The following is a 23,074-nucleotide window of genomic DNA, read 5'->3' on the forward strand; positions in this document are numbered from 1 at the left end:
AGATCGGACGGCGCCTCGCGGCGTTCTGGTCCCGCCCGTGTAAGCAGCAAGCCGGCAACAGGGACAAGTGGATTCGCCGGAGTCCGCCGACTGCCAACCCCCAACGCCCAGGGCTCTCCCCCGCGCAGAGCTCCCGGAGGCTTGCGACACCGGCCGATCGTTCAATCTTCGGCTTCTATTCCCTGTAACCTCTCTTCAACATCCCCAGAATCTGGTCTGATCTCTCTGACCCCTTGCAGTAGCCTTGCCTTGCTAGCCATGTCTTGTCACTTCTGACGGAGGACTTACAAAGCTGAAGACTGCCCTCCCGCCGTTCGAGTTCCGACGACGACGACGACGATGAGACAGCCTGGAACCTGGAACCTGAAAGCCCCCACTCTCTCTGACCTCTCCCGGCACAGTCCGGATTGCGGGGTTCGACGCCCCTCCATACGCCACGCACCGTTGACAACAGGTTATCATCGGCATCGTGCGACGAAAGGATGGCTAACAAGACTTGGGGATGGTGCGGCTGCTCAGCTAATTGAGACCTCCAAAGCATAAAGCTCGCCTTGAGCGCTTGTCGTCACACAGATGATCGCTAGAATCCCACCTCGCACAGCATGGGCAAGATAAGGCGGCCGTTAGCTTTGCGGATGGTCCATCTTATCAGTGATTGAAGCTGATAAGAACAGCTCTGCCCTCATCCAACACTCTGATATGAGCTGTTGACCCAGGCAATAGTAAGCATAGCTGTGACTCGAGAGATTCAACACTGGCGTCCCCTCTCATTGCACATGTTCAAGAACTGATCAAGTGAAAACTGAAAATGCAGGAGCAGAACCTCCAGGACGCTGGCAAGAGACCCTAACCCTCATCGGTGACACTTGCACCCAAACACAAACACATTGCGACCATAGTAACGTGGCATAGCACGCTAGATGGTTCGCGGGGAGACGCCGAGGAAGTGGTGTGCTTATACATGCCAGGAAATTTGTGTTTTGACAGTAAACAAAGTTCGTAGTACTTGTAACTGCTGTTCACCATCTTCAATGTTGGAATACAGAGCCGTGGGAGTCTAGGGCAAGCACTGTGCGCACCGACCACCACCTTCGTGATCCATCCCTCAGATCCCGGCTGCACAACGACTGGAGAAGTGGATCATCGCCAGGAACTTGGCTCCTTCCTCCGCCCCGACTCCCTGAGAGTACCCGCATGATAGTTTGATACGGACGTACGGTGCCGTAACAAGCAGTTGAAAGGCGCACGCGACTGGACCGCGCCCACGGTACATTGCAATGACCATCTACGTCACATAGGTAGCCCTCACCCGCACCCAACTCTTTTGGGGGAACTGTCGATAACCTCGAGAACGCCGAGAATCCATGCGCCGGCCAAGGGGCAACCACCAATTGGCCCCGGCGAACGTTGCGAATCGAATGCAAATTCCGACCGAAGACACGACGAGAGCGTCGAGAGCGTCGAGTGTGGAGGGCAAATGGCCGGGCCATCCACCATGCTGAGCGCCTCGGCGACGCCCACGCAAAAGTCCTATGTATCGCAGCAACAGTCGCCGTTACGCCAGCAGCAAGGACAACAGCAAGGACAGCAGCAGCAGCAGACACAACAGCAACAACAGCAACAACAGCAACAACAGCAACAACAGCAACAACAGCAACAACAGCAACAACAGCAACAACAGCAACAACAGCAACAACAGCAACAACAGCAACAACAGCAACAACAGCAACAACAGCAACAACAGCAACAACAGCAACAGCAAGTGGGCAGCTATGCATCCACTATTTCAAACCCTCGACCTAGCCTCGACCGCGGCGATGGATTGCAACCTCCAGGCGCCAACGCTGGCAGGAATCTCTCGGCCTCTGCCGTTACCTTTGCGTCCAGGGGTGGCTCGTTGAACCCGTCACCCATGCCGGGGAGCTTCAGCTCTGAGCTCCGGAGCCAGCTTAATCTTTCCCGCGCCGGTTCGCGAGCCGACATGTTTGCGCTGGAGAAACTGGACGAGGACGATAACCGGACACAAGAGCGCAACATTGCCTACCTTCGAGATGCCCTGAGCCGAGAGTTGAAGATAAAGGAAGGGAGCGAGAATATGCTGGAGGCACTGAACAGCAAAAAGGCAAAACAAACGAAGGAGCAGCGTCAGAGGGTCGAAGCCGAGCTTCTTTCGTCAAGTAAACGGATCAAGGATTTGCGACAGAGGATCACGGATGCTCAACAAAGGACAAAAGCGGGACCAACAACACCTACGAGGTCCAGGATCGATGTCACGATAGCGGCTGGAAGTGGTTTGCGGTCACCGCCTAGTCTTTCCAGGAGCGGGGCTGGATCTGACATTGATGAGCCGACTGAGTCTCCAACATTTGCGCTTGCCGAAACTCTGCAAGCCCTTGAGGTGGCCGGCATGACACCAGATTACTATGTCTCCAGAGCCAATAGTCTCGTTGACTTGTTCAGGAGGCATCCAACTCTCAAGTATGATCTGGTCTGGTCTGTATTCGGGCTTCGAATGCAAGCGCTCCTCATGAGTGAAAGTCGCGAGGTGGTTGCTGCTGGTTACCGGATGACTCGATACGCCATCTCTGATATTACTTCACTCCAGAATATCCGTACCCTTAACACGGATTACCTAGTCACATGGTAAGCCCAAGCTATTGTACCGCCTTGACTTTGCATAGGAAGAGGATGCTAATGTGTGGTATCAGGTCTTTGGCAAAAGACCGAAAGTCTGATGTTGAACGAGAGCAGGCACTCAAGTTTGTTCGCGCTTTTCTTGATGTCAAGGATGGTGTGAGGGAAATCTCACGGGCCGTAGTCAGGGCCATTGCTGCCGTGGCAGAGGAGCCAGAAGAAAGGCTACGGCCGATTTGTCTGGAGACGCTGGCGGAAATTCTGGTTCGCGACCCTCGTCTCCTCATAGCCTCGGGGGGGCTGGCCCCGTTACACGAAGCTCTTGCGGACGGGTCATACAAAGCCTCAGAAAGTTTGACCGCAGCGTTTCTTTACCTCCTCGATGCGCCAGAGCGGCGTCAATATCTCCGCCCTGGGAATGAGTTGGAGGTTCTTTTCACGGCATTTACAGACGAGCTGTCATCCAATGAGCGCATTCTCAAGCAAAGCGCCAAAGCTATTTCGTCAGCCCTCAAATCATGGTCTGGTTTAATGAGCCTGTCCATGTACAACTTCCGTGCGATCAGGTCCATGATCAACAGCATGGTCGCACAAAAAGGATCTATCAGAGAGACCATCATGGATCTGATATTTTCCCTGTTGCGAATCAAATCCCCAGCGTGGGCAACTTCGTTTCTTGCCGGAAGACGTCTCACCACCTATGGCCGGGTCACAAACCTCAAAACAACCACCACCACCACCACCACCACCAAAGCCGCCCATGGTGAATACGAAGACGACGGAGGCGAGCAAAATTTCGTCGAACACTATACGGCACTGTTGCTTGCCATATTTATCAAGTCCGGAGTGGTGCCAGGCCTCCTGAAAATGACACAAGACAATGAAAACCCAACTCTAAAACGAAAATCAACGTTACTTCTAGGGGAAGTTTTGAAGTTGGCAAGTCACCTGCTTCCACGCTCGTGGAGCAGTGAGATACAGCTGCTTCCTGAATTGTTTATCACCGCTGCCCGGCTGGGGGACGAGAATCGATTCACGGCCTCTGGAGTCATCTTTCAGATCAGCAGCGTGAGCAGAACGTTGTACAGATCCTCTCCCTCGTCCTTCCTCCCTTCTCCAAGCAACAATATCGATCTCAGCATCTTAGATGAGCACCCCAAAAGCAATACGGCAGCGGTCAACTGTGACGATGCCACGTTCAGAGTGCTTCTCCTTGATTCGGTGGTGCTGAATAGTTCTAACTACAATAAGTGGAATTGGGATGTAATACTTAAGCTGATTGAGGGACCGCTGGTGAATGGAAAGAGGCTTGAAGAGGCCGTGAAAGCATCCAAATTCTTGAAACGAATCATGAGCTTTTATCGTCCCTTCAAGTACAGGTTCTCTGCCCTCAAGAGCTCGCGAAGCACGCAAAAGTATGTGCGGGTTGGCTGTGCGCTGATGCATACTCTGCTGCAGAGCCCCGAAGGCGTGAGGTATCTGACAGATAACAAACTGCTGCGGCAGATTGCCGAGTGCCTGGCGCAGTGCGACCCAACGAGTGGATTAACAGCTCAGGATCCCATGTTCTCCCGGGACGGCCTCACAGATACGTTGAGTGGCGGATACTTCCCTATGCTTGGTGTTCTGAGCGGGGACCCCAAGGGCATTCAGATGTTAGACCGGTGGCGCATCTTCAACATGCTTTACCGAATCGTCGATCTCAAGCAGCGGCCAGACATCATCAAGCTCATGATCTCCAACTTTGACTATTCAATTCAGGGTCATTCTCGGATTATTTTGTCCAAGTCCTTGACAGCAGGGACCAAGGACATCAGAATTCATGCTACGAATGCGCTGCGGAAGTACGCAACACGTCCGCGGTTGGACGCCCAAGGCCATGAGCCTGTTGACTCGAAATGGGCCATCCAACTTTTGGTCACTCAGCTTTATGACCCAGAAGTGGAGGTCTGCCAAACGGCGGTCAAAATTCTCGAAAAGGCGTGCAATACTCAAAACCACTTGAAATACATTGTCGAGTGTCGGCCGGCACTAGATCACTTGGGTGAGATAGGTGCTCCCCTCCTCTTACGCTTCCTATCGACCTCGATTGGGTATCACTACCTCGATGGGTTGGACTACATTAGCAACGAGATGGATGATTGGTTCCTCGGGCGAAACGACTCCTATGTCGGTGTCATTGAAGCCAGTCTAGCGCGATCCTTCATGGACCATCAGGACGACCACACCAACCGAATAAGCGTCTTTGATGATGAGCAGGAGATGGAGGCCGACAGCCACGTTCCGCCACACTTCTACCGTGAGCTTACCCGCACCCAAGAAGGCTGCCGGCTTCTTAGCGACAAGGGTCACTTTAACGAGTTTGTCACCACGATTCGCGAGCATGGCATGCAATCCGACGACCCAGAAATGATGGTCAAGGTCAAAGGTTGTCTTTGGGCGGTAGGTAACGTCGGATCAATGGAGCTCGGCGCCCCGTTCCTGGAGTCTTGCGATGTTGTGGAGCAGATCATCAACATTGCTCAAAATCACGAAGTCATGAGTCTCCGCGGCACTGCTTTTTTTGTCCTTGGACTCATATCACGTTCCATTCATGGACTGGAGATCTTGTCGGAAAATGGGTGGGACTCCAACACAAACATTTTGGGGCAGTCTCTCGGCTTCTGCATCCCTACCGAGTTGGACCAGCTGTTTTCTCTCAAGCCCTGGAAGCACATACCGGTAACCAACATTCAACTACCTGATGCCCAAAAGACAGAAAGAGACAAACTGCCATCTGTCCCGTCCCGCCCGAGGTCGCTGAGTCTTATCAAGGCTATCCAAGCAGAGGCAGATGCCCAGGAAGACACGCCAACAGGGTCGGTGCCGGAGGAGATCCAGCGCGTTGAGCTAGATCCGGACCCGGTAAACCAGAGGATTCTGGAGCTGATGATTGACATGGCGAACATGGTGCTATACCGGAGGGCGAGGGCAGAGTTGATGCACATCAAGCAGCAGACGCAAGTGAGGCATCAGCAAGCTCAGGCACAAACGCAGCCGCAGACACCAACGCAGAACAATCAGAAAAGAGTTCTTGGGAGTGGGGCCTCGTCGTTTTCACAGCCACACTTGTTTAGAAGGGTCATGGGCTTATTGGAGTCCCATCACTACCGCTTGCAGGATAGAGCGATGATAGTAGGGTTATTTGAACGGAGCGTGTTTAGGGCGATAGTATATGGGGATGAAGACAGTCAGGAAGAGGGGGGAAGCAGTGAGAGTGAAAGTGATTCTGACTTTGGAGACGCAAACCAGGCGGGCGTGGGTCAGAGAAGGCAGGGGTTTGTTATGCAGCGGGATCAGCAACACCTACAGCAGCAGCAGGAGCGGAATAAAGAGGAGGGGAGCAGTGGGGAGGAGAGTAGTGATGAAGAGGAGGATGAGAGTGACGACGATGATGCTTATAGTGGAAGTGAGGGGGATGAACAGAGGACGGAACGGCTGAGGAGTGTGAGCGATCCCGCGGGAGGCAGCACTACCAGGAGACATGGAACGGGGAGGGGGAGAGGTGGCACTCAGGGGGCGTTCTGACAGGGATGGATTTGTAGCAAATGAGATGGCCAGATGGGTTGTTTTTGGATCTGTCCTGGAACTGCTATATTGTAGATTCTCAGCGTGGGGGTTGCTGGGGTTTGATATTTTGAGCGGGCGAGTCTTTACTGTTTCACGTTGTGTTTTTTTTTTTTTTTGGTTTATATCGTGCATATCAAAAGGCGAAGGTGGCCGATGGGAATGGTCGGATCATGGTTACGTCGTCACGTCGACTTGCATATACTTCTGGTCAGAACACAGTGGGATGGCATAAGCGGATTGGCGTTTGTAAAGAAAACATGGTAGCCAGACGAGAGACAATTTGAAGGCTGTGAACATATCATCATGTTTGCGGGTCACAAACAAGTGTTGGCCAATCGTCTTACAAGGTGCTCCCATGCCTATGCTGTCTGTCAGAACGGTGATAGGAACAACTTCTATTTGGTGCATCTTTCAGAGTCAAGTAACACAAAGCATACATGCGATGAACCTATCTTCTTTCTTCGGTCAAGTCGCATGCTGCAGACACCGAGTTGCTCGTAGCCATGGACTGCATAATACGTAACGGCGTACTCCATCGACAATTCCATGGCACCCCACCGTCTGTTGCACCCCTCCTTTGACCTCGCCCACCCCCACCACCCACTCAATCATCACTTATTACTCGGTAATCACTCACTCAGCCTCTCAACATCAACCGCAAGAGATTTCTGAAACCCCTTTGATCTTTCAGAGACTCGGGTTTTTTTTTATAAAAAAAATATACAAAAAAAATTAAAAAAAACTTCCTGTGAAGCCGGTCAAAATTTCCAAAATGCCACCTGGAAGAATCCTCGTCATCGCCGGGTCTGATTCCTCTGGCGGAGCGTATGTTTTCTCTTACCTATCTACGATCACCCCTCAACCCCTTTTTTTTCTTTTCTACTCACAAGGAGACTAACCCCAAAAATGACCAGCGGCCTGGAAGCAGACCAAAAAGTCATCGCCGCCCACGGCTGCTACGCCATGACGGCCACCACAGCCCTCACAGCCCAGAACACCCTCGGCGTGCACGGCATACACCATGTCCCCGCCGAGTTTCTTCGGAAGCAGATTGATGCTGTTGTGACGGACGTCGGGGTAGATGTTGTCAAGACTGGTAAACTCTCTCTCAACGTCCAAACATGTTTTTGAGGGATTGAATTGTACTGACTGTAAAACAAAAGGCATGATGGCATCAGCTGGGACTATCGAGGCTGTGGCTGAAGTGATTCGGGAATATAAACTCAAGACGGTGGTTGTCGACCCGGTTATGGTTGCCACGACGGGCTCGCCTTTGTTGCCTAATACCTCGCTTTCGCTTCTTAGGGAGAAACTCGTGCCTTTGGCTACGGTTCTCACGCCTAATCTGCCTGAGGCGAGGTTGCTACTTGCTGATGCTGGGTTTGGGCACTTGCCGGTGGAGAAGGTGAGTGATTTGGAGGGGATTGCCAGGGCAGTGGGGAGTTTGGGGCCGAAGTGGGTTTTGATCAAGGGGGGGCATTGTCCTTTTAATGGGGAGGGGATGATTGCGGCGGAGGAGGGGAAGAGGGAGAAGGTGGTCGATGTGCTTTGGGGGAGGGATGAGAAGGGGGGGGAGGTGCTGAGACAGGTCGAGACGCCTTACTGGGAGAGTAAGCATACGCACGGGACGGGGTGTTCTTTGGCTTGTGAGTTGTACCCTTTAACGGGTTGAGAGAGTTGGGGTGCTGATGTGATTGACAGCGGCGATTGCGTGTAACTTGGCGAAGAGGATGGATATGCCCCAGGCGGTGGAAGCGGCGTGTCGATATGTTGAGGCTGGGATAAAGACTGCGCCGGGACTGGGGAAGGGGAATGGGCCGTTGAACCACTTCCACTCGACGTATACGTTGCCATTCGCGCCGTGAGTTACGACCCTCGGATTGGAAGAATAAGAAAGAGGCACTGATCTTGTGAACTAGGGGCCACTTCATTGAGTACCTGCTCGAAAGACCAGACGTCGCTCCAGTGTGGAAGCGCTATGTCACTCACCCTTTTGTGTTGGCCATGGGCGATGGCACATTGCCGTTGGAGTCGTTCAAGGGGTATTTGATCCAGGATTATCTGTATCTGGTCTGTTGCCCAACCCTACCTACCGCACCGCTTGGCTGACGATAATGCCAGACACATTACGCCCGAGCAAGTGCCCTTGCTGGGTATAAAGCCAAAAATATTGAGGATATCGGCGCCGCTGCTACTATTGTAACACACATCTTCCACGAGATGGAGCTGCACATCAACTACTGCAGCGGCTTCGGTATCTCGAAGCAGGATATCGAGAGCTGCGAGGAGAAGGAAGCATGCACGGCGTACACAAGATACGTCTTGGATATCGGCAACTCGGAGGACTGGCTGGCTTTGCAAGTTTCCATGGCCCCGTGCCTCTTGGGGTATGGAGATATCGCCAAGAGGCTGTTTTCTGACCCCAGGTCCAAACGAGAAGGAAATGTTTACTGGGCCTGGATCAAGAACTATGTGGAGGATGACTATCTGCTGGCTCTCAAGACCGGCTCCGGTGAGTGGTGGACTGCCCAATCAAGACGAGAGAAATCAGTGCCAGATAACAGAGCAAGCTAACGGCGGATGATGACGAACAAAGACCTGCTGGAACGACACGCCGTGCTTCAAAGCCCCGCCCGAATAGATGAGCTGGCCAGCATCTTTATCCATGCTACAAAGGTAGGTTGCATGCTCTTGAGCAAACACGAAAGACATGAGCTGATGGGGAGTTTGTTAGATGGAGATTGCGTTCTGGGAAATGTACAGCTCCCACTGAAGTAACAGTTTTTGACAGGACTCTTTGTGAGTAGGTACCTGTCTGAGTCGTGTGGGCTCCAGCTACAAGTGGGGAGGCTAGACTCACCTAGATGGGATCCCAAAAAGGCCTTAAAGTTCAATTGTGAAGTTTTGTGACGCTCGCAGACTACAGTGAAGAAGTGAGTGGGATGCCCATCAGCATGCCCCGCAAGTGGGGCTGTTGAAGTGAATTTCAGTGGATGCCTCAGGCACTTAGCTTATCGGAAGGCCTAGCGGCTCTATCAGACGGAGACCGCCTCACCAAAACAGAAAAAAATAAAATCTGGAGCCCAAAGCCAAGGCGCGCTTCTGGATCCACCCAAGAAAAGTGCTAACAAATTTTGGCCCAGACAAATTCCGGGGGCGATTCTTTTGAACCCTTCCCTCTTTCCCATCCCCAAAACTTTTTTCTCGCCTCGCCGAGATCTCACTCTTACCTCTTCCCTCCCCCTCGACCAACCCACCAAAGGACTCTGCCATCGCAAGATCCTTCATTCCACTCACTTACCTCAAGTCCATCTTGCGGTACTGCATCAGAGTCGGGTTGCACCATTTGCATCTCTTTCCCGCCTGTTTTTTTGACGCGCCGCTTCCTCTTCACCGAGCAACGTCGGCACCTCTTCCTCTCGCAGCGCATAATTTTCTTGTCGCAGCAAGAACCATTTCTTCCTCGCTCCGACCAGCACAAATTCTTTGTGTCGGCTCTCAGCACTGCTTTTGATCAACCGATCCAGCCAGTGCTCAATACATTGATTCGGTCGCCCCAGTCCGAATCTCTTCCTCTGTCGACGACAGCAAGCATCGTGTCTAAAACAGGACCGACTTTTACACCTCAATAATCACAGCCATGTCTTACGGTGGTGGTTACGGCTCCCGCGGCGGTGGTGGTGGTGGTTACGGAGGCGGCGGTTACGATCGCAATGGTGGCTCCAACGGCTACTCCAACGGGTATGTTTTTCTCTCCATTCCTCTCTGCTTCATTGTTATCACGACACTAACAATATTTTCACAGTGGCTCCAACGGTTACGGTGGCGGCGGCGGCGGCGGTTATGGCGGCGGCTACGGCGGCGGCGGTGGTGGTTACGGTGGCGGTGGTGGTGGTGACCGTATGGCTGCCCTCGGCTCCGGTCTTCAGAAGCAGGAGTGGGACATGTCCGCCCTTCCCAAGTTCGAAAAGTCCTTCTACAAGGAGCACCCCGATGTCACCAACCGGTCGCCCGCCGAGGTTGAGGCGTTCAGACGTGAGCACAGCATGGCCATCACTGGCAAGGACGTGCCCCGTCCCGTGCAGAACTTCGATGAGGCCGGTTTCCCCCGCTATGTTATGGACGAGGTGAAGGCCCAAGGCTTCCCTGCTCCCACTGCCATTCAGGCTCAGGGTTGGCCCATGGCTCTCTCCGGTCGCGATGTCGTCGGTATTGCCGAGACTGGTTCCGGAAAGACACTTACTTACTGTCTTCCCGCCATCGTTCATATCAACGCCCAGCCTCTCCTGGCTCCTGGCGATGGTCCCATCGTCTTGATCTTGGCTCCCACTCGTGAGCTTGCTGTTCAGATCCAGCAGGAGATTAGCAAGTTTGGCAAGTCGTCTCGCATTAGAAACACGTGCGTCTACGGTGGCGTGCCCAAGGGTCCCCAGATCCGCGATCTTCAGCGTGGTGTCGAGGTCTGCATTGCCACTCCTGGTCGTCTCATTGACATGTTGGAGTCTGGCAAGACCAACCTTCGTCGCGTCACCTACCTCGTCCTTGATGAGGCTGATCGCATGCTTGACATGGGTTTCGAGCCCCAAATTCGCAAGATCATCGGCCAGATTCGCCCCGATCGTCAAACCCTCATGTGGTCCGCTACCTGGCCCAAGGATGTCCGCAACCTTGCGTCTGACTTTTTGACCGACTTCATCCAGGTCACCATTGGCTCCATGGATCTGTCTGCCAACCACCGCATCACCCAGATTGTCGAGGTCGTTTCCGAGAGCGAGAAGCGCGACAAGATGATCAAGGAGCTCGAAAAGATCATGGAAGACAAGACCGCCGAGAACAAGTGTCTCATCTTCACCGGCACCAAGCGCGTTGCCGACGAGATCACCCGTTTCCTTCGCCAGGATGGCTGGCCCGCCCTCTGTAAGTTTTCATGCTGATGCCTCCTGTATACACGACACTGAACTAATCGTTTTGCAGCTATCCACGGCGACAAGCAGCAGAACGAGCGTGACTGGGTCTTGGACCAGTTCAAGACGGGCAAAAGTCCCATCATGGTTGCCACAGACGTCGCCTCTCGTGGTATCGGTATGTATACGCCCTCCCCCTCCCTCACCCCCTCCTACTGGCAACCTTCCAGCATTACTGTGTGCTGTGCTTTACTCTTCTGTCTAGGGGCTTTCTTTATGCGAATTTGCCAGACCGTGTATCTCCCACATGGTCTTCTTGAGCGGAGTCTTGGGTTCGTAACGTAGCAAGGCCTGAAAAGCCTCGCTATGTCATTGATTCTTCTCTTGTACCTGTTCATGTCTTCTCGTGGTACAAGTGTGGAGTTGACTTTCCTTGAACCTGCCCATGCTTGTCATCAAGATATGCATGCATGGCCTTCCGTTGGGGAGGCTAGCAGCTCCGAGAACTCACGGCAAAGATTTCTTTTCGCATCGGACAGCCCATCTGCCAAGGAGAAGTACTATCCCATGGAACACGAAAACATACTTAAAAACATGTTACCGTCACCCGTTCATGCTGGAACGTTGCTATGCCCAGCACTTTGCCTGTTGTCTGGCTAACCATATACTCGTAAGATGTGCGCAACATTACTCACGTGATCAACTATGATTATCCCAATAACTCGGAGGATTACATCCATCGTATTGGTAGAACTGGCCGTGCCGGCGCGAAGGGCACAGCCATCACTTACTTCACCACTGACAGTATGTATCACTCTGCTCCCCCGCTCTATCTGATCACTTGCTGACAACCTTCTAGATGCTAAGCAGGCGCGTGACCTTGTTGGTGTCCTCAGGGAGGCGAAGCAGGTTATTGACCCTCGTCTCGAGGAGATGGCGCGCTACAGCGGTGGTGGTGGTGGTGGCCGGTATGGTGGTTACCGTGGCCGTGGAGGCGGTGGCGGCTGGCGCGGAGGTAAGTGGGTTACTTTCCAAACTTCCCATGCATACATCATGTCTTGAGTGCTTACACATCTTCGCAGGTCGTTCGCACGGCGCTAATGGCTCCAATGCTATGCCTCTCGGTGGCAAGGGCCGCTGGTAAGCATGTACTGCCGCTCCAATCATGGAGGCTTTGATTCGCCTGAGAATCTTGTCTGTCGTCTTGACTTTTTCCCTGCCAGGCCCTCGGTAGGCTGGCTTTCAACCTGGTGGCATCCATTTTTCGGACACACGGCGTTACGCGTAGACGGTTAGAGGTCGGTTACGGTTCATGGGTTCTTTAAGGGCGCCTGGTGGTTCATGTTTGCGTCATGGCTTTTTAGCTCTTCATTTTCATGTGTGGGTTAGGTGTGGCTCGCTTTCTTGTCGTCCCTTGGGGGTTGTCTTGTGGTGGCAGTATGCCATGCCACAGTTTGCATCTTTGCAAAACCTTGTGCCATCATCGTTACAGCAGCGATCAGCCATAGCTGATCATTGTTGGCCAATTTTTTGGTCAGTTCTTCACTAACAGATGATGGGCCGGTTGATCACCCAAGGCCAAGAGCAGCTTGCTATCTGTAGCAGCAGCAACCAAAACAAAAGTATTCTAAAAAGCCTGGTTTGTTGGTTTTGTATTCATCGGGGTCGCATGTTTTTCAGTTCCCCCCGCATTAGCGTTACCCTGCTTACTGCTTCTTGTACTCAAAGTGTAGTAGTCACTTAGTTATTCATTGCGAGAGGAGGGATAGATGGCTAGCATTTGTCCCTTCTTGTCTCAGCAGCTTCGCTTCGCGGAAATGCATGCTGGCGATGACAGCGCCGTGTAATTAGAGCAGATTAGATCAGCTGTCTCAACATGAGAGTAGTATGAGATGTGTTGGGATTTGTCTTGGTGTGTGGTATGCTTCCATCCAATCTTTGTGCTGTTCATTCGGGCTGTGGTGGGTGTGTGTTTGCTTCATGTTACTCAGCCTTGGTGGCATAGCTTGAAACACTTGTCACTCTCTTGTAGTAGAAGAGGAGGTGGGGAATGGTCAGTAGTATAATCTAATGAGCTCTATGTTTGTTCTTTCTAAGCTTTTGTTTTTGGTCTCTTCACAGTGGGCAAGGCCACTGTCGAGATTATCTTGGGTGCCTTTGGCTTTGGTTTTTTTTTTCCCTTCTCTCTTCTCTGCTTTCTTCTCTTCTCCCTTCTCTTCTCCCTTCTCTTCTCTCTTCTCTTCTACATTATGTTCATTTGTTTACCTCTTGAGTGGGTGTTATTGTGATAGGTGTCGTGATGGTGTGGTGGTCTCTTTTCTGTTAAGAAAACATATAGGTCTTTTATTCAGGTTCCTAGGAGCCCGTTCCAGATACAGTGCCGTTGGACGGTCAATAAGCAATATCTGATGCACTGTAGACGTCAAAATAAGCAGTCTGCAGTCTGTTTAGGCTTGTGAACTCACCCTGCGATGGCTGAGGGTGCCTGCTGGTTTACCTTTTATATCTAACATCAACGGTAGGAAAGTCTATCAACTTTATGTTGACGTCTAATTGCTCAAGAGACTTGCGTTAGTGGTAGAACAGAGCTGGGAGGCGGAGGAGGTAAGTGGGTAGGATTGGGCTTAAATGGGGAAAGTTGAGGCTAAGAGCAGGAGATGTATATGCAGGGTTGATCGTGAATTGTAGTGGTTGGTTGTAGTTTCGGGGCTGAACTGTGGGAATGGGGTGTGGTATAGTTCATAGACACATCAACAGAACAATGTAGAGGGTTCTTGTAATAGTAGGGAGGCAACAATTATGGACACAATGTTGGTGATCAAGTCATTTCATTTGGCGTTCTAGGCTGATCGTAAAGAAAGAACAAAACTAGGTCTGGCATTATGCGAGGTCTAATACCCTTTGGATTATATAACGTGTTGGACTGTAGATACGTTCCTCGTAAATCTTGTCTCTTTGCCTTGTGGCAGCCATGAGCTTCTTAATCAAGTATGGCCATACTACCACCTCCAAGCAGTTGACTGTTCTGCAAAGAAGACGGTTTGAACGTCCCCACATTGAAACGTCGACGACAGTTTACAATCGGGCAGTGGCTTAGCTGCGTCTGGACTCATGCCGATCCATTAGATATGGTTCGTAGCCGGTGGTCGGTTAGTGTGTGCGCCCTTATACTGGGTAGAGCTGAATCTTGACGAACCTGTCGACGATGGCATTTGCTAACAGAACACTGGGCAGTTTGACGGGAGAAACGAGGCCGGTTCACTTAACCCCGCAAACTGTTAGTCTTGATGTTGTCCTCAGACTAACCATATCGAAGCCCATAGCTTGGTTTGTTTCCCCCAGGGAAGCGCCATATGCTCGATGACATTTTGGCAAAGATAGAATGAGAAGCCAGACCGGTATTCGAGTCATCCAAGAAGGGGACAGGCAAGCACTCCCAACGCTTCCAGAGATCAGAGGAAAATTCCAGGTCAATCTCCTGACTTCTTCGGCTTACGCAGAAGCAGGTCATTTTCTGGTAAGCCTTTGAGGATGTTCGAAAGCTTCCATGGCACGAGGCAGGAGTCCGCTGATATCAATTCGTACACTTCTAGGCTGACCATGATACTCATCATCTGGGCTGGCTTCTTCAGCCACACCCAGTTCTAAGTTCACAAACCGCCATCATGCAAAACCATCGCTGACCGAGCATTTGCCCCAACGCTTCTCTCCATGTGCCACTGCAACCGTATGGCGAATCAAATTCGGCCGAATCCAGCAACACTGAAACGGAGAGAGCTTAACATCGTAAAAGTGGAGAGTCTCTGCGTGAGTTTCTGAAGTGAAGATATAAAGCCCAGCCACCACTGACTTTTCCGGGTTATCCAGATACAAGGTTCTGCAGTATTCATCGTGTGTCGGCTCAAATTCTCATCCGACATGCCCCATGGCGCACCGTGGCACCGTCTCCTCCCCTAACTCGTGGCGCCCATGTGAAATTTCTGAGTGTCATGTTGATACTCGGTCCGACTTCGTATGCCGACTTCGTCACGCCTGAATCATGATCCTCAGGCGACTGACGAGTCTCCATCTGGAACCATGGAAGTTGCTCACCCTTCTCCGCTGATACATAGAGGTTTCCAACTTTCGAAGTGATGCCTATTCCCCATCTTGAAGGTCGCAGACACGTGAAAGGCCATGCGCCGACAACCACATCAAGTCTTACGAGGAACCCTTGATTAAACTTGGGATCTCGGTTCCTGTGACATGGCTATCACGCCTGCCTTCGCGATTCTCAACCAGTATACGGCCCGAACCCACCACCTACGCAACAACTCCCAGCAGAAGACACATCCGCGGTTGACTTTGAAGAAATCAGATACACATGATCGCCACCAACACCTTGGTGTCTTACGCATAAGCTGACCCTCTCATACCAAACGGCGATGACCGTCAAAAGGCCCCCTCGCCAACCCTCAACACCACACATCCACAGCCAACGAGAAGTTGCGGGGTCAACTCCGGACCGTATAACGCTGCCGACTGGACTAGGGCGGGACGGCGCCAGATCCCCATGCCCAATACACCCCGCTTCCCGTTACCATTACTTAGCGTATTGTGCACAGTGCCTTTGGGTATACCTGCCGCCACACCGCCATATACTAAAGACAAGGGTATCATGAGTGATGGCAACGCACGTACCGAGCGACACCTCACACACCGATATGAGGTTTGTTGGCCACGAGGCTGCCGGCAATGCCCAACAAAGGAGAGAAGGGGGGTGCTTGACAACAACCAGAACAACAAGCAACTCTCGGCCGAGTAAATCCTGCCGATCCTCCGCAAGCAACTGAGAGGGGCATCCAGGTGGGGAACCAAACAATCGAGGGGTTGGATAATCATGGGAAAAGTCCCTCCTCCCTCCCCGGGCGTTCTCCTCCTCCGCGCAAAGTCCGTCCCTCCCCCCTGATGGTATGTCGTGTTATCAGTGCGGATCAGTTCCAGACCCTGTTCCGCAAGCCCACCAGTATCCGCAGGCAGCCAAAGAGTCCACTGGTGTTTGTGTTTGCTCAGGTGCCTTCGCCCATTGCTCTCCCAAGACTGCCTTTCTTCTCACCCTTTGCCATTTGCCTCCACCCCCCCCCCCCCGCCGCCTATCTCTTGCTTGGCTGGTCGAGAACCCACCCTCTGGGGCAACTCCGCATTTTGTTAAGGGCCGAGTCCCTTCTTGGCTCGGATGACCAGGTGGATCATTCTTGTTGCCATCCACCACTATCTCAATCAACTGGGGGCCAAATATTACCCGCCTGAATTGCTTCAGGGTTCTCCACCACTCCCACTGTGTGCTGCAACGATTTGAATACTGTAGGGAAAATCGATACATTATTCTCAGCTAAACAAGTGCTGTCGAAGTGGTCGATCATCTCCGGCCGGCGGGACAGGGCTTAGTGCCGTCTCTCTGAAAGTTGCGGACACAGTACAGTAGTGCCATATCCAGCATCACGGATCGACAAAGTGTGTACATACCAATAAGCAAAATAGACTTGCCATGCTGTTTGCTGGCTGGTGTTGGGATTTGACCGCTCGCTTGGGTTGCGTCTACTTTGCTTTGCCATGCTTACTGTGTACTGCTTTTACCAAGACGGCCTAGCTCTTTCCCGAGGGTCGGGTTGTGTGGTGCACAAAGTGGCCAACAGCAAGCCCGAGCGTGATATCGTGTCCTGCAGCTTTGGATGGTCGGGATAGCAAAGAAGCAACAGGGACGCCATCCCATTGCGGCCCCTACCACGACGCTATCTTCAGCTGTCTCATGTACCCCAGCATTGCCAGCCCCCGATCTTCTTTCGTCCATCAATGCTTGACAAATGGACATTACCGCTTCTGGCAGGGCAAAACAATGGGCTTTATCACTGTGTGCAGTCCTAGCGTAACTGTACCAGTTGATGAAGTGCTCTCTTTCTTCATCGGCACTCGAGTCCAACAAATGGCGGCACTGTAGAAGCGAGTGGCCTCCTATGCCAAGATGGTGTTTGTTGTCTTTCCAGCTGCATGATGCCTTCCAAACCGATTTCTACTCTTTATCGTCTCTGGGGAGGTGAACCAGCGACGGTGATGGCCGTGATAGTAATAGAATGATGGTAATAGCGAACCGGGGAAACACTTGCTGTGTTGCTATTCAGGATGTGGAGACTGGTCGCCAAACCCGGAGTCAGGGTCTCTAGCAGCTGAAGGGACCATCCATGTTTTCATGAAACACGTCAACAGTCTTGTTGATGACGTGAAGGGTGCAATCTGGAGACTCTTGTAGTGTACGTCGGAATTTTTTCCGGACGAACAGGAGGACTGATAGGTAACAGGACGGATAATTAGCTCCTATACTATGGGCTGTGTACACTATATTGTAAGCTTTATCACGGCCAATTTCCAGACTGCGTTACATACATATATAAGTTCAGCAATAGCTTGCTGAGGTAGCTGATGAAAGCCTCTGGTTGGTGAGGAGGACAGGTTTCTTCAAGACTAAGATCTCGCGCTACCACCGCCAACACGTGCCATCGCCGATCGCACCACACCTAGTTTCGACGTGCATTATTACGGAATCATTGCTTTTTTCTTTGAAGGAGCATCACGTAACAAAGCTGCTGGGGGACAAAGGGTCGATCGGAAGTATGCTCTACGCACCTGCCTGGACATGAAAAAGCCCACAACAGAGCAACGGGAATGTTGAAGGGCCCGGGCGGGACCACCAAGCTGCCATCAGAAATCCCAAAAGCGTTCAAGCAAGCGAGAGCGAGAGACCCTTGAACCAGTTGCTGATCGTGGGCTTTCCCCGCCTGCCCGCCTGGATGTGATGATTTCCGCCCACATCCCTTGTGCCCTTCTTCTGGCGACGACATAGACACGCTCCACCCTTGAACCCAGCACGGTGTGGGTAATGGCGGACCTGGAGCAGGGGTGCGCACCAGCCACTCTCTCCACTGACTGGAGCGTGTGGAGACGGACGAGGCCCAAAGCGAAATGCGGAGCCAGCGGACGAACTGGAGTGATAGCCGACCGCCTGCCTGCCTGCCTTTCCACTTTCCAAAACCTCCAATCGACCGCCGTCAAGGCTCTGACCCCTCCTCGCCATATCAAATCAGATCAGAGGGGTTTTGTCCGAAAAGAGGGTGTTGCATTGTTGGTGCCCGCGTGCAGGCACACGGCAACACCAATCCGGCCCATACGAATACGCGGTACTTGGTTGTTGCTTTTTGATGAGTGAGTCGAAGTGTGCTGGTCGATCGAGAACATGGTATGAGATGTTGTGTCTATGCTGTAATCATTATTTCGTTTCCGTAATCCGTGAGGGGGAAAAGGATGGACCTTCGTCAAACCATCGTAGACAGGTCGAAAAATCAAGAAAAGCCATGTGTCAATGTCCAAGGCCGTGCTGCAGGTGAGGAAAGTGATATTGTCACCACCATCACGTGCAGGACTGCAGCTGCGTCTGGAATCGCACGGTTTCCTCATCGGCTGGACCTTCCCTCCCGCACCTTCCCATGAACAAGTTTCAAGTTTGACACCCAGTGAGACTACATAAGGTCGCAAAACCACACTACTACAAGCAGCCGCCAGAAAGGGTGATGTGATGGTGTACAATGGACTCAACCCAGCTGCATGGAAGCGTCCGAGACGGATTCTGGTGAACGGCCCCCCAAATTTGGGGCTCTGGCCTTCCCGCCTCGTTGGGATGAAGCTGTCTCCTGCGAGCGCCGGCTGTACCATTCTGACGGGATTTACAGTCACCACCCTACAGCCAGTGGGAAATCAGCTAGCTTGTTTTAGCAGTATCCTTCCGACCAATGTAGATTACACTAGACCAACATCGGTATCAATCACCACCTCGCAAAACCACGTCGATGTCAAACTGCAGCCCATCAGCGCAAGTTCCAGGAAACATCGCACACTCTGACGAGAAAAGGCTGGTCGGTTTGCCGTATGGAGTTAGCCGAGCTGCACCCGTGCCCCAAGAGCGCGCCGCAGATACCATGATGTGTGTACAACAAACAGTGGGAGTGTAGGTACTTTTGCTGCTTTCCCCTCTGTCGGGCACGCTCATTCATCCAGTTCATGATGCCTGAGATCACCATGCCATCCATGCCGGCCGACCACCGGAGATTCCTCTTCCTGTCCAATTGCGTGCAGCATGATTTGTTGGCGACGCTCCGCACACCGTCACCACATTGGGTACAAAGGTGTGTGGGCAGGGTGGCAGGTCCCCATCCATGATGCCGGGAGGCCCAGCGCACGTCATGTGGTCCCACGGGTGCCGCGGTAAAAAAAGACGTGAAAGTTCTTTTTTCCAATATCGCTCTCACCCAGAGGAGTCTCACCGCAACACCGGCAAACGCACCGCATGCAAATTGGGGGCAATAAGAGCCGCCTTTTGCCTTGCAATTGCCGCCGCCGTCGCGGCCGTGATCCTATCACCAGTGAGTTGGGCTTCCTGCAGCCACAGGGGGGGAAAGGAGCGGAGCAATAAATTGCTAAGTACCATGGCGCAATGCTGTCGACGCTGGCCATCCCGGCAGCCGGGTTCTGGAGTCGCGAATATTCGCGTGCCTGCCGCGAGAAATTTAGCGCAAATGCTTCCCAGTTCGGGCAATAATTTTCACCCCTCCAGGGAGTCGGGACGAGGACCCCACAAAGGACCCGGGCCCCAGCATGCAATCCCGCCCTCCCCCCATGTTTCGCCGGCTCTGCTTGAATATCGACAGCTGCGCTGTATCGACATAAAGCGGTGATGCAAGCATGCGCGTGTGATGATCCTGGAGAGTGTCATCGGCTCTTCGAAAAACCACAAAAAGAAACGTCGAGTACACTACCCAAAAGTGCATGTAGCTGGAAAGGATCAGCCGCCCCTGACAGAAATACCCGTCTCGTCGTGAAAGCTTCCGCAAACAGAACAGCTTTTTGTGGCGGCTGCTGCCATGCTTTGGTGCCAGATTCGCGAGCCCAGCCTTTTCCTGCGACATAAAAGGTCAAGCGTTCTTTTGCTAGTCAGGAACGTCTGTGTATTCCCGCTTCCTAGTAGGTCGCCTTTATGTGTCGAACTGGGATGTGGGAGCCGAAGCCGTCTCTCGGCCGAGGGGCATTCCATTTTTCTTTGAAAGCATGGTCCGGCCCGTTCATAGCGGCCATTTGCGGGTGGTGCTCGCCCGCACCCCGCCCCCTTGGTTACTCTATCTCCTGTTCGGAGTACTGCATAGGTGTCTGTGGCAACCCTGGCGGTGGCATTTTTTTTGTATTTTTTTGTATTTGCTTTCGTTCGTATTCGAATGCATCTCTCCCACCGCTCTTTCTATTGTGGTGTCATGTCGATTGCCATCCCGCTTACTCCCACGCAACGTCCAGCTCACTAAGATCACAATGTGAGCCCTTCGGCCCGTGTTGCAGATGAGGAGCCACAATGAACTGGACGGAGATCGAACGAGAATAAAAAACTGGCGCATGACAAATTAATCTTGTCTGCTTTCTTCAACGTTCCCACAGGCCCGAAACGTTCTTAAGCTGTTCGATATCGGAGTTGACCTGGCCAGCACGTGGCGAACCTGATAACCTACATTTAGGTAAAAAACGAATGTTTCTTACTAACGGCCTGGAGTGACCAATTTGTTCAGTCATACTTTGATCTCAATTCAATAATTTGACGGGAAGAGTCGGGTGTCCTTTCAGCCAACCATCGAGCAAAGGTCAGTCCAAAATTCCATTGCATGGTGATTCTGTCAAGCCGCCCCAGATGGCAGTCGAGGTTCCAGCCAGTTGCCACGACTACCCTCATCGTCGGAGCCGCTTCTTTGTGATGTTCTGCTGAACTGAGGCTGGCAATCTGATGCAGCCGGTGGCTTGGACTCCTCGGCATCAGGCATTGGCACCGTGCCCCTCCAAGACATCACACGCGGTTTTAGTGTGATCCAAACCACCGGGTCGGTTGAGATCTGTCAACTTTGCCCTTGACAGATCATCTCACTAACTGCTTTTAGCGACAACCTCATGTAGGTTTTGGGCCGACCATAAGCTGGCCTTTATCGTACTTGAGTATCAGTTGATTTCTTCCTTTATTTCTTGTTACTTCTTTGCTTCTCTCGCCCGCTCTTTTGCTTCCAGCTAACCACCGGCCGCCCATCCAAGACACCTGGCAACAAAAGCATCAGGTTCTGTCGCATTCAGCTTGTCTCTGTCTGGACGTGACTAAAAACCTGTGTTCTAGACCGCCTCTAGAAGCCCCTATCAGCTCTCAAACTCCCTCGCACAACCTTTGGCCCGTGATCAGGAAGCAGCTGTGTGTGACTTGTCAGTTATCCGAGTCAAGTTCTGCTCTTCCCTCTGAGCCAATATTTAGCCCAGATCGGCGCTACTGGGCAGCACAAGCATACAGCAGTGATCGCAATCGCCATTGCCGGTTTCCCTGAAACTGGCGACGGTGGAGGATGGGGTTGGTGGAGAAGAGCCATGTTTGGCCAAGCTCACCAGCTGAAAGCAAGGAGTCGTTGGCTAGTAATAAGCTATCAACAGGTGATGCTCACACCTTGCTTCACAACCAAGTCCTGTCGTTACGAGGTCGGACAAACCTGCCAGACACAGCGCTGTGGCTTGTAGGCAGTCACATTCATGTTTATGTCCCCGGACGGGGTGTCTTCTGGATGTCAGCGATGCCTTCTACGATTTTCCCGGCGTGGCCGGTCAAATCCCCGATTAGTGCGCAAGCTATTTACGTTCGCGACGGCATCACACCAGGCACCCCAGCTGCCCCGGATTTTCGCTGCTCTGAAAATCAAGCTTAGCACGCTAATTTAGTTTCGCCACAACACCCCAAGTGCGAAACCTTAATTCAACTCACTCCCGCCCGCTGGTGTCCACGGAGCCACGGTTGGTTTGTCCCGCTACTCGATCAAGAAACATGGACGGCTTGAAACGCATATCGCAGGGCACTTCGGAACTTTGGCCACGAGATGGGATGCTGTCTGTGGTTCTGATTTGGCAGAGATGAGGACGTCTGCTTACACTATGTCTCGGGAGAACTTGGTGCCAGGTTACACACCACACCGATCAGTGCTACTGCGTAGGTTCTCTCGGTTCTTGGCTCTTCTTTTCTTCCGCATTTTCTTCTCGCAGATTTCCCATGCTGGCCACGCGGTCGGAGATGGCCACCGCGACGTAACCTCCCAGACGCTTCGCCTGTAAATACAGCATTCATGCCATGCACACTGGCGGCGGCCGCTGAAACTGGGGCCTGGCAAAACAGACGAAGCACGTGGCATTCCCGAGGTCCGCCGTGTGCTTACTATGTGTGTGACTGTGTTCTTGCGCCGCACAATATTGCGTTGAACCGATGATGCTTCGAAATCCCAAAAACTGCTTGTGAATATCGATCGGCGGGAAGCTCTTCTCAGAGATCAACTCATCACCTTTCGATCCATCGGGCTAGTGCGGAATTTGAATAAGTTGCGAAGATCCTCGCTTAATGGCTTTCCCAACTGATATTTTTCCAGCCACCTCTTTGGAACCACACAGTGTTCCGCACATGGCAGCGACTGGACCCCGGAATGCAATGCACCAGCCCAGGGTTACTCTGCAAAGCCATGTTTCTTGGGGTGAGCCGCGCTCCTACCCTATTCCAGATAGTGTAGTCACCTTCCCTAGCATGTAGCAATTCCTTCACTTCGGAACCTGGGTTTCGAGAAGATCATGGTTTTTTTCGGGCAAGACAACATAATGAAGCGTGGAAACGAGATGGTGGGTAGAAAGAGAGCAAAGGTCAATGCTGAATTCTTGATCGATGCAGAATGCAGCATGCACAGATACCTGCACATACTCGGCATATTCATTCACGCAGAACCAGCCCGTCACATTACCCGTCTCTTTGCCACACCTTGCACACCACACAACCTGGACCTCTCTGCCGCCAC

The 23,074-nt window shown here is 52.3% G+C and overlaps 3 protein-coding genes across 3 annotated transcripts; all 3 read left to right on the plus strand.

The window, feature by feature from the left end:
• Window positions 1-1,477: 1,477 nt before the first annotated feature.
• PODANS_7_11340 (uncharacterized protein) lies at window positions 1,478-6,201 on the plus strand (the record flags this gene model as incomplete). Its single annotated transcript, XM_001908470.1, has 2 exons — window positions 1,478-2,643; window positions 2,709-6,201. 2 exons carry the CDS (start codon window positions 1,478-1,480, stop codon window positions 6,199-6,201), a joined length of 4,659 nt encoding a protein of 1,552 aa, XP_001908505.1.
• An 814-nt stretch (window positions 6,202-7,015) lies between these two features.
• Window positions 7,016-9,021, plus strand: PODANS_7_11350 (uncharacterized protein; the record flags this gene model as incomplete). The annotated part of the gene is made up of 7 exons (XM_001908471.1): window positions 7,016-7,068; window positions 7,158-7,305; window positions 7,376-7,889; window positions 7,945-8,104; window positions 8,163-8,313; window positions 8,365-8,755; window positions 8,840-9,021. The coding sequence occupies 7 exons, from the start codon at window positions 7,016-7,018 to the stop codon at window positions 9,019-9,021; spliced, it is 1,599 nt and encodes a 532-aa protein (XP_001908506.1).
• A 1,124-nt stretch (window positions 9,022-10,145) lies between these two features.
• Window positions 10,146-12,291, plus strand: PODANS_7_11360 (uncharacterized protein; the record flags this gene model as incomplete). The annotated part of the gene is made up of 5 exons (XM_001908472.1): window positions 10,146-11,160; window positions 11,218-11,325; window positions 11,823-11,951; window positions 12,007-12,162; window positions 12,230-12,291. 5 exons carry the CDS (start codon window positions 10,146-10,148, stop codon window positions 12,289-12,291), a joined length of 1,470 nt encoding a protein of 489 aa, XP_001908507.1.
• Between the last annotated feature and the right edge of the window lie 10,783 nt (window positions 12,292-23,074).

Source organism: Podospora anserina, chromosome 7 (genome assembly GCF_000226545.1).
Source record: "Podospora anserina S mat+ genomic DNA chromosome 7, supercontig 1".
NCBI classification, from domain to species: domain Eukaryota; kingdom Fungi; phylum Ascomycota; class Sordariomycetes; order Sordariales; family Podosporaceae; genus Podospora; species Podospora anserina.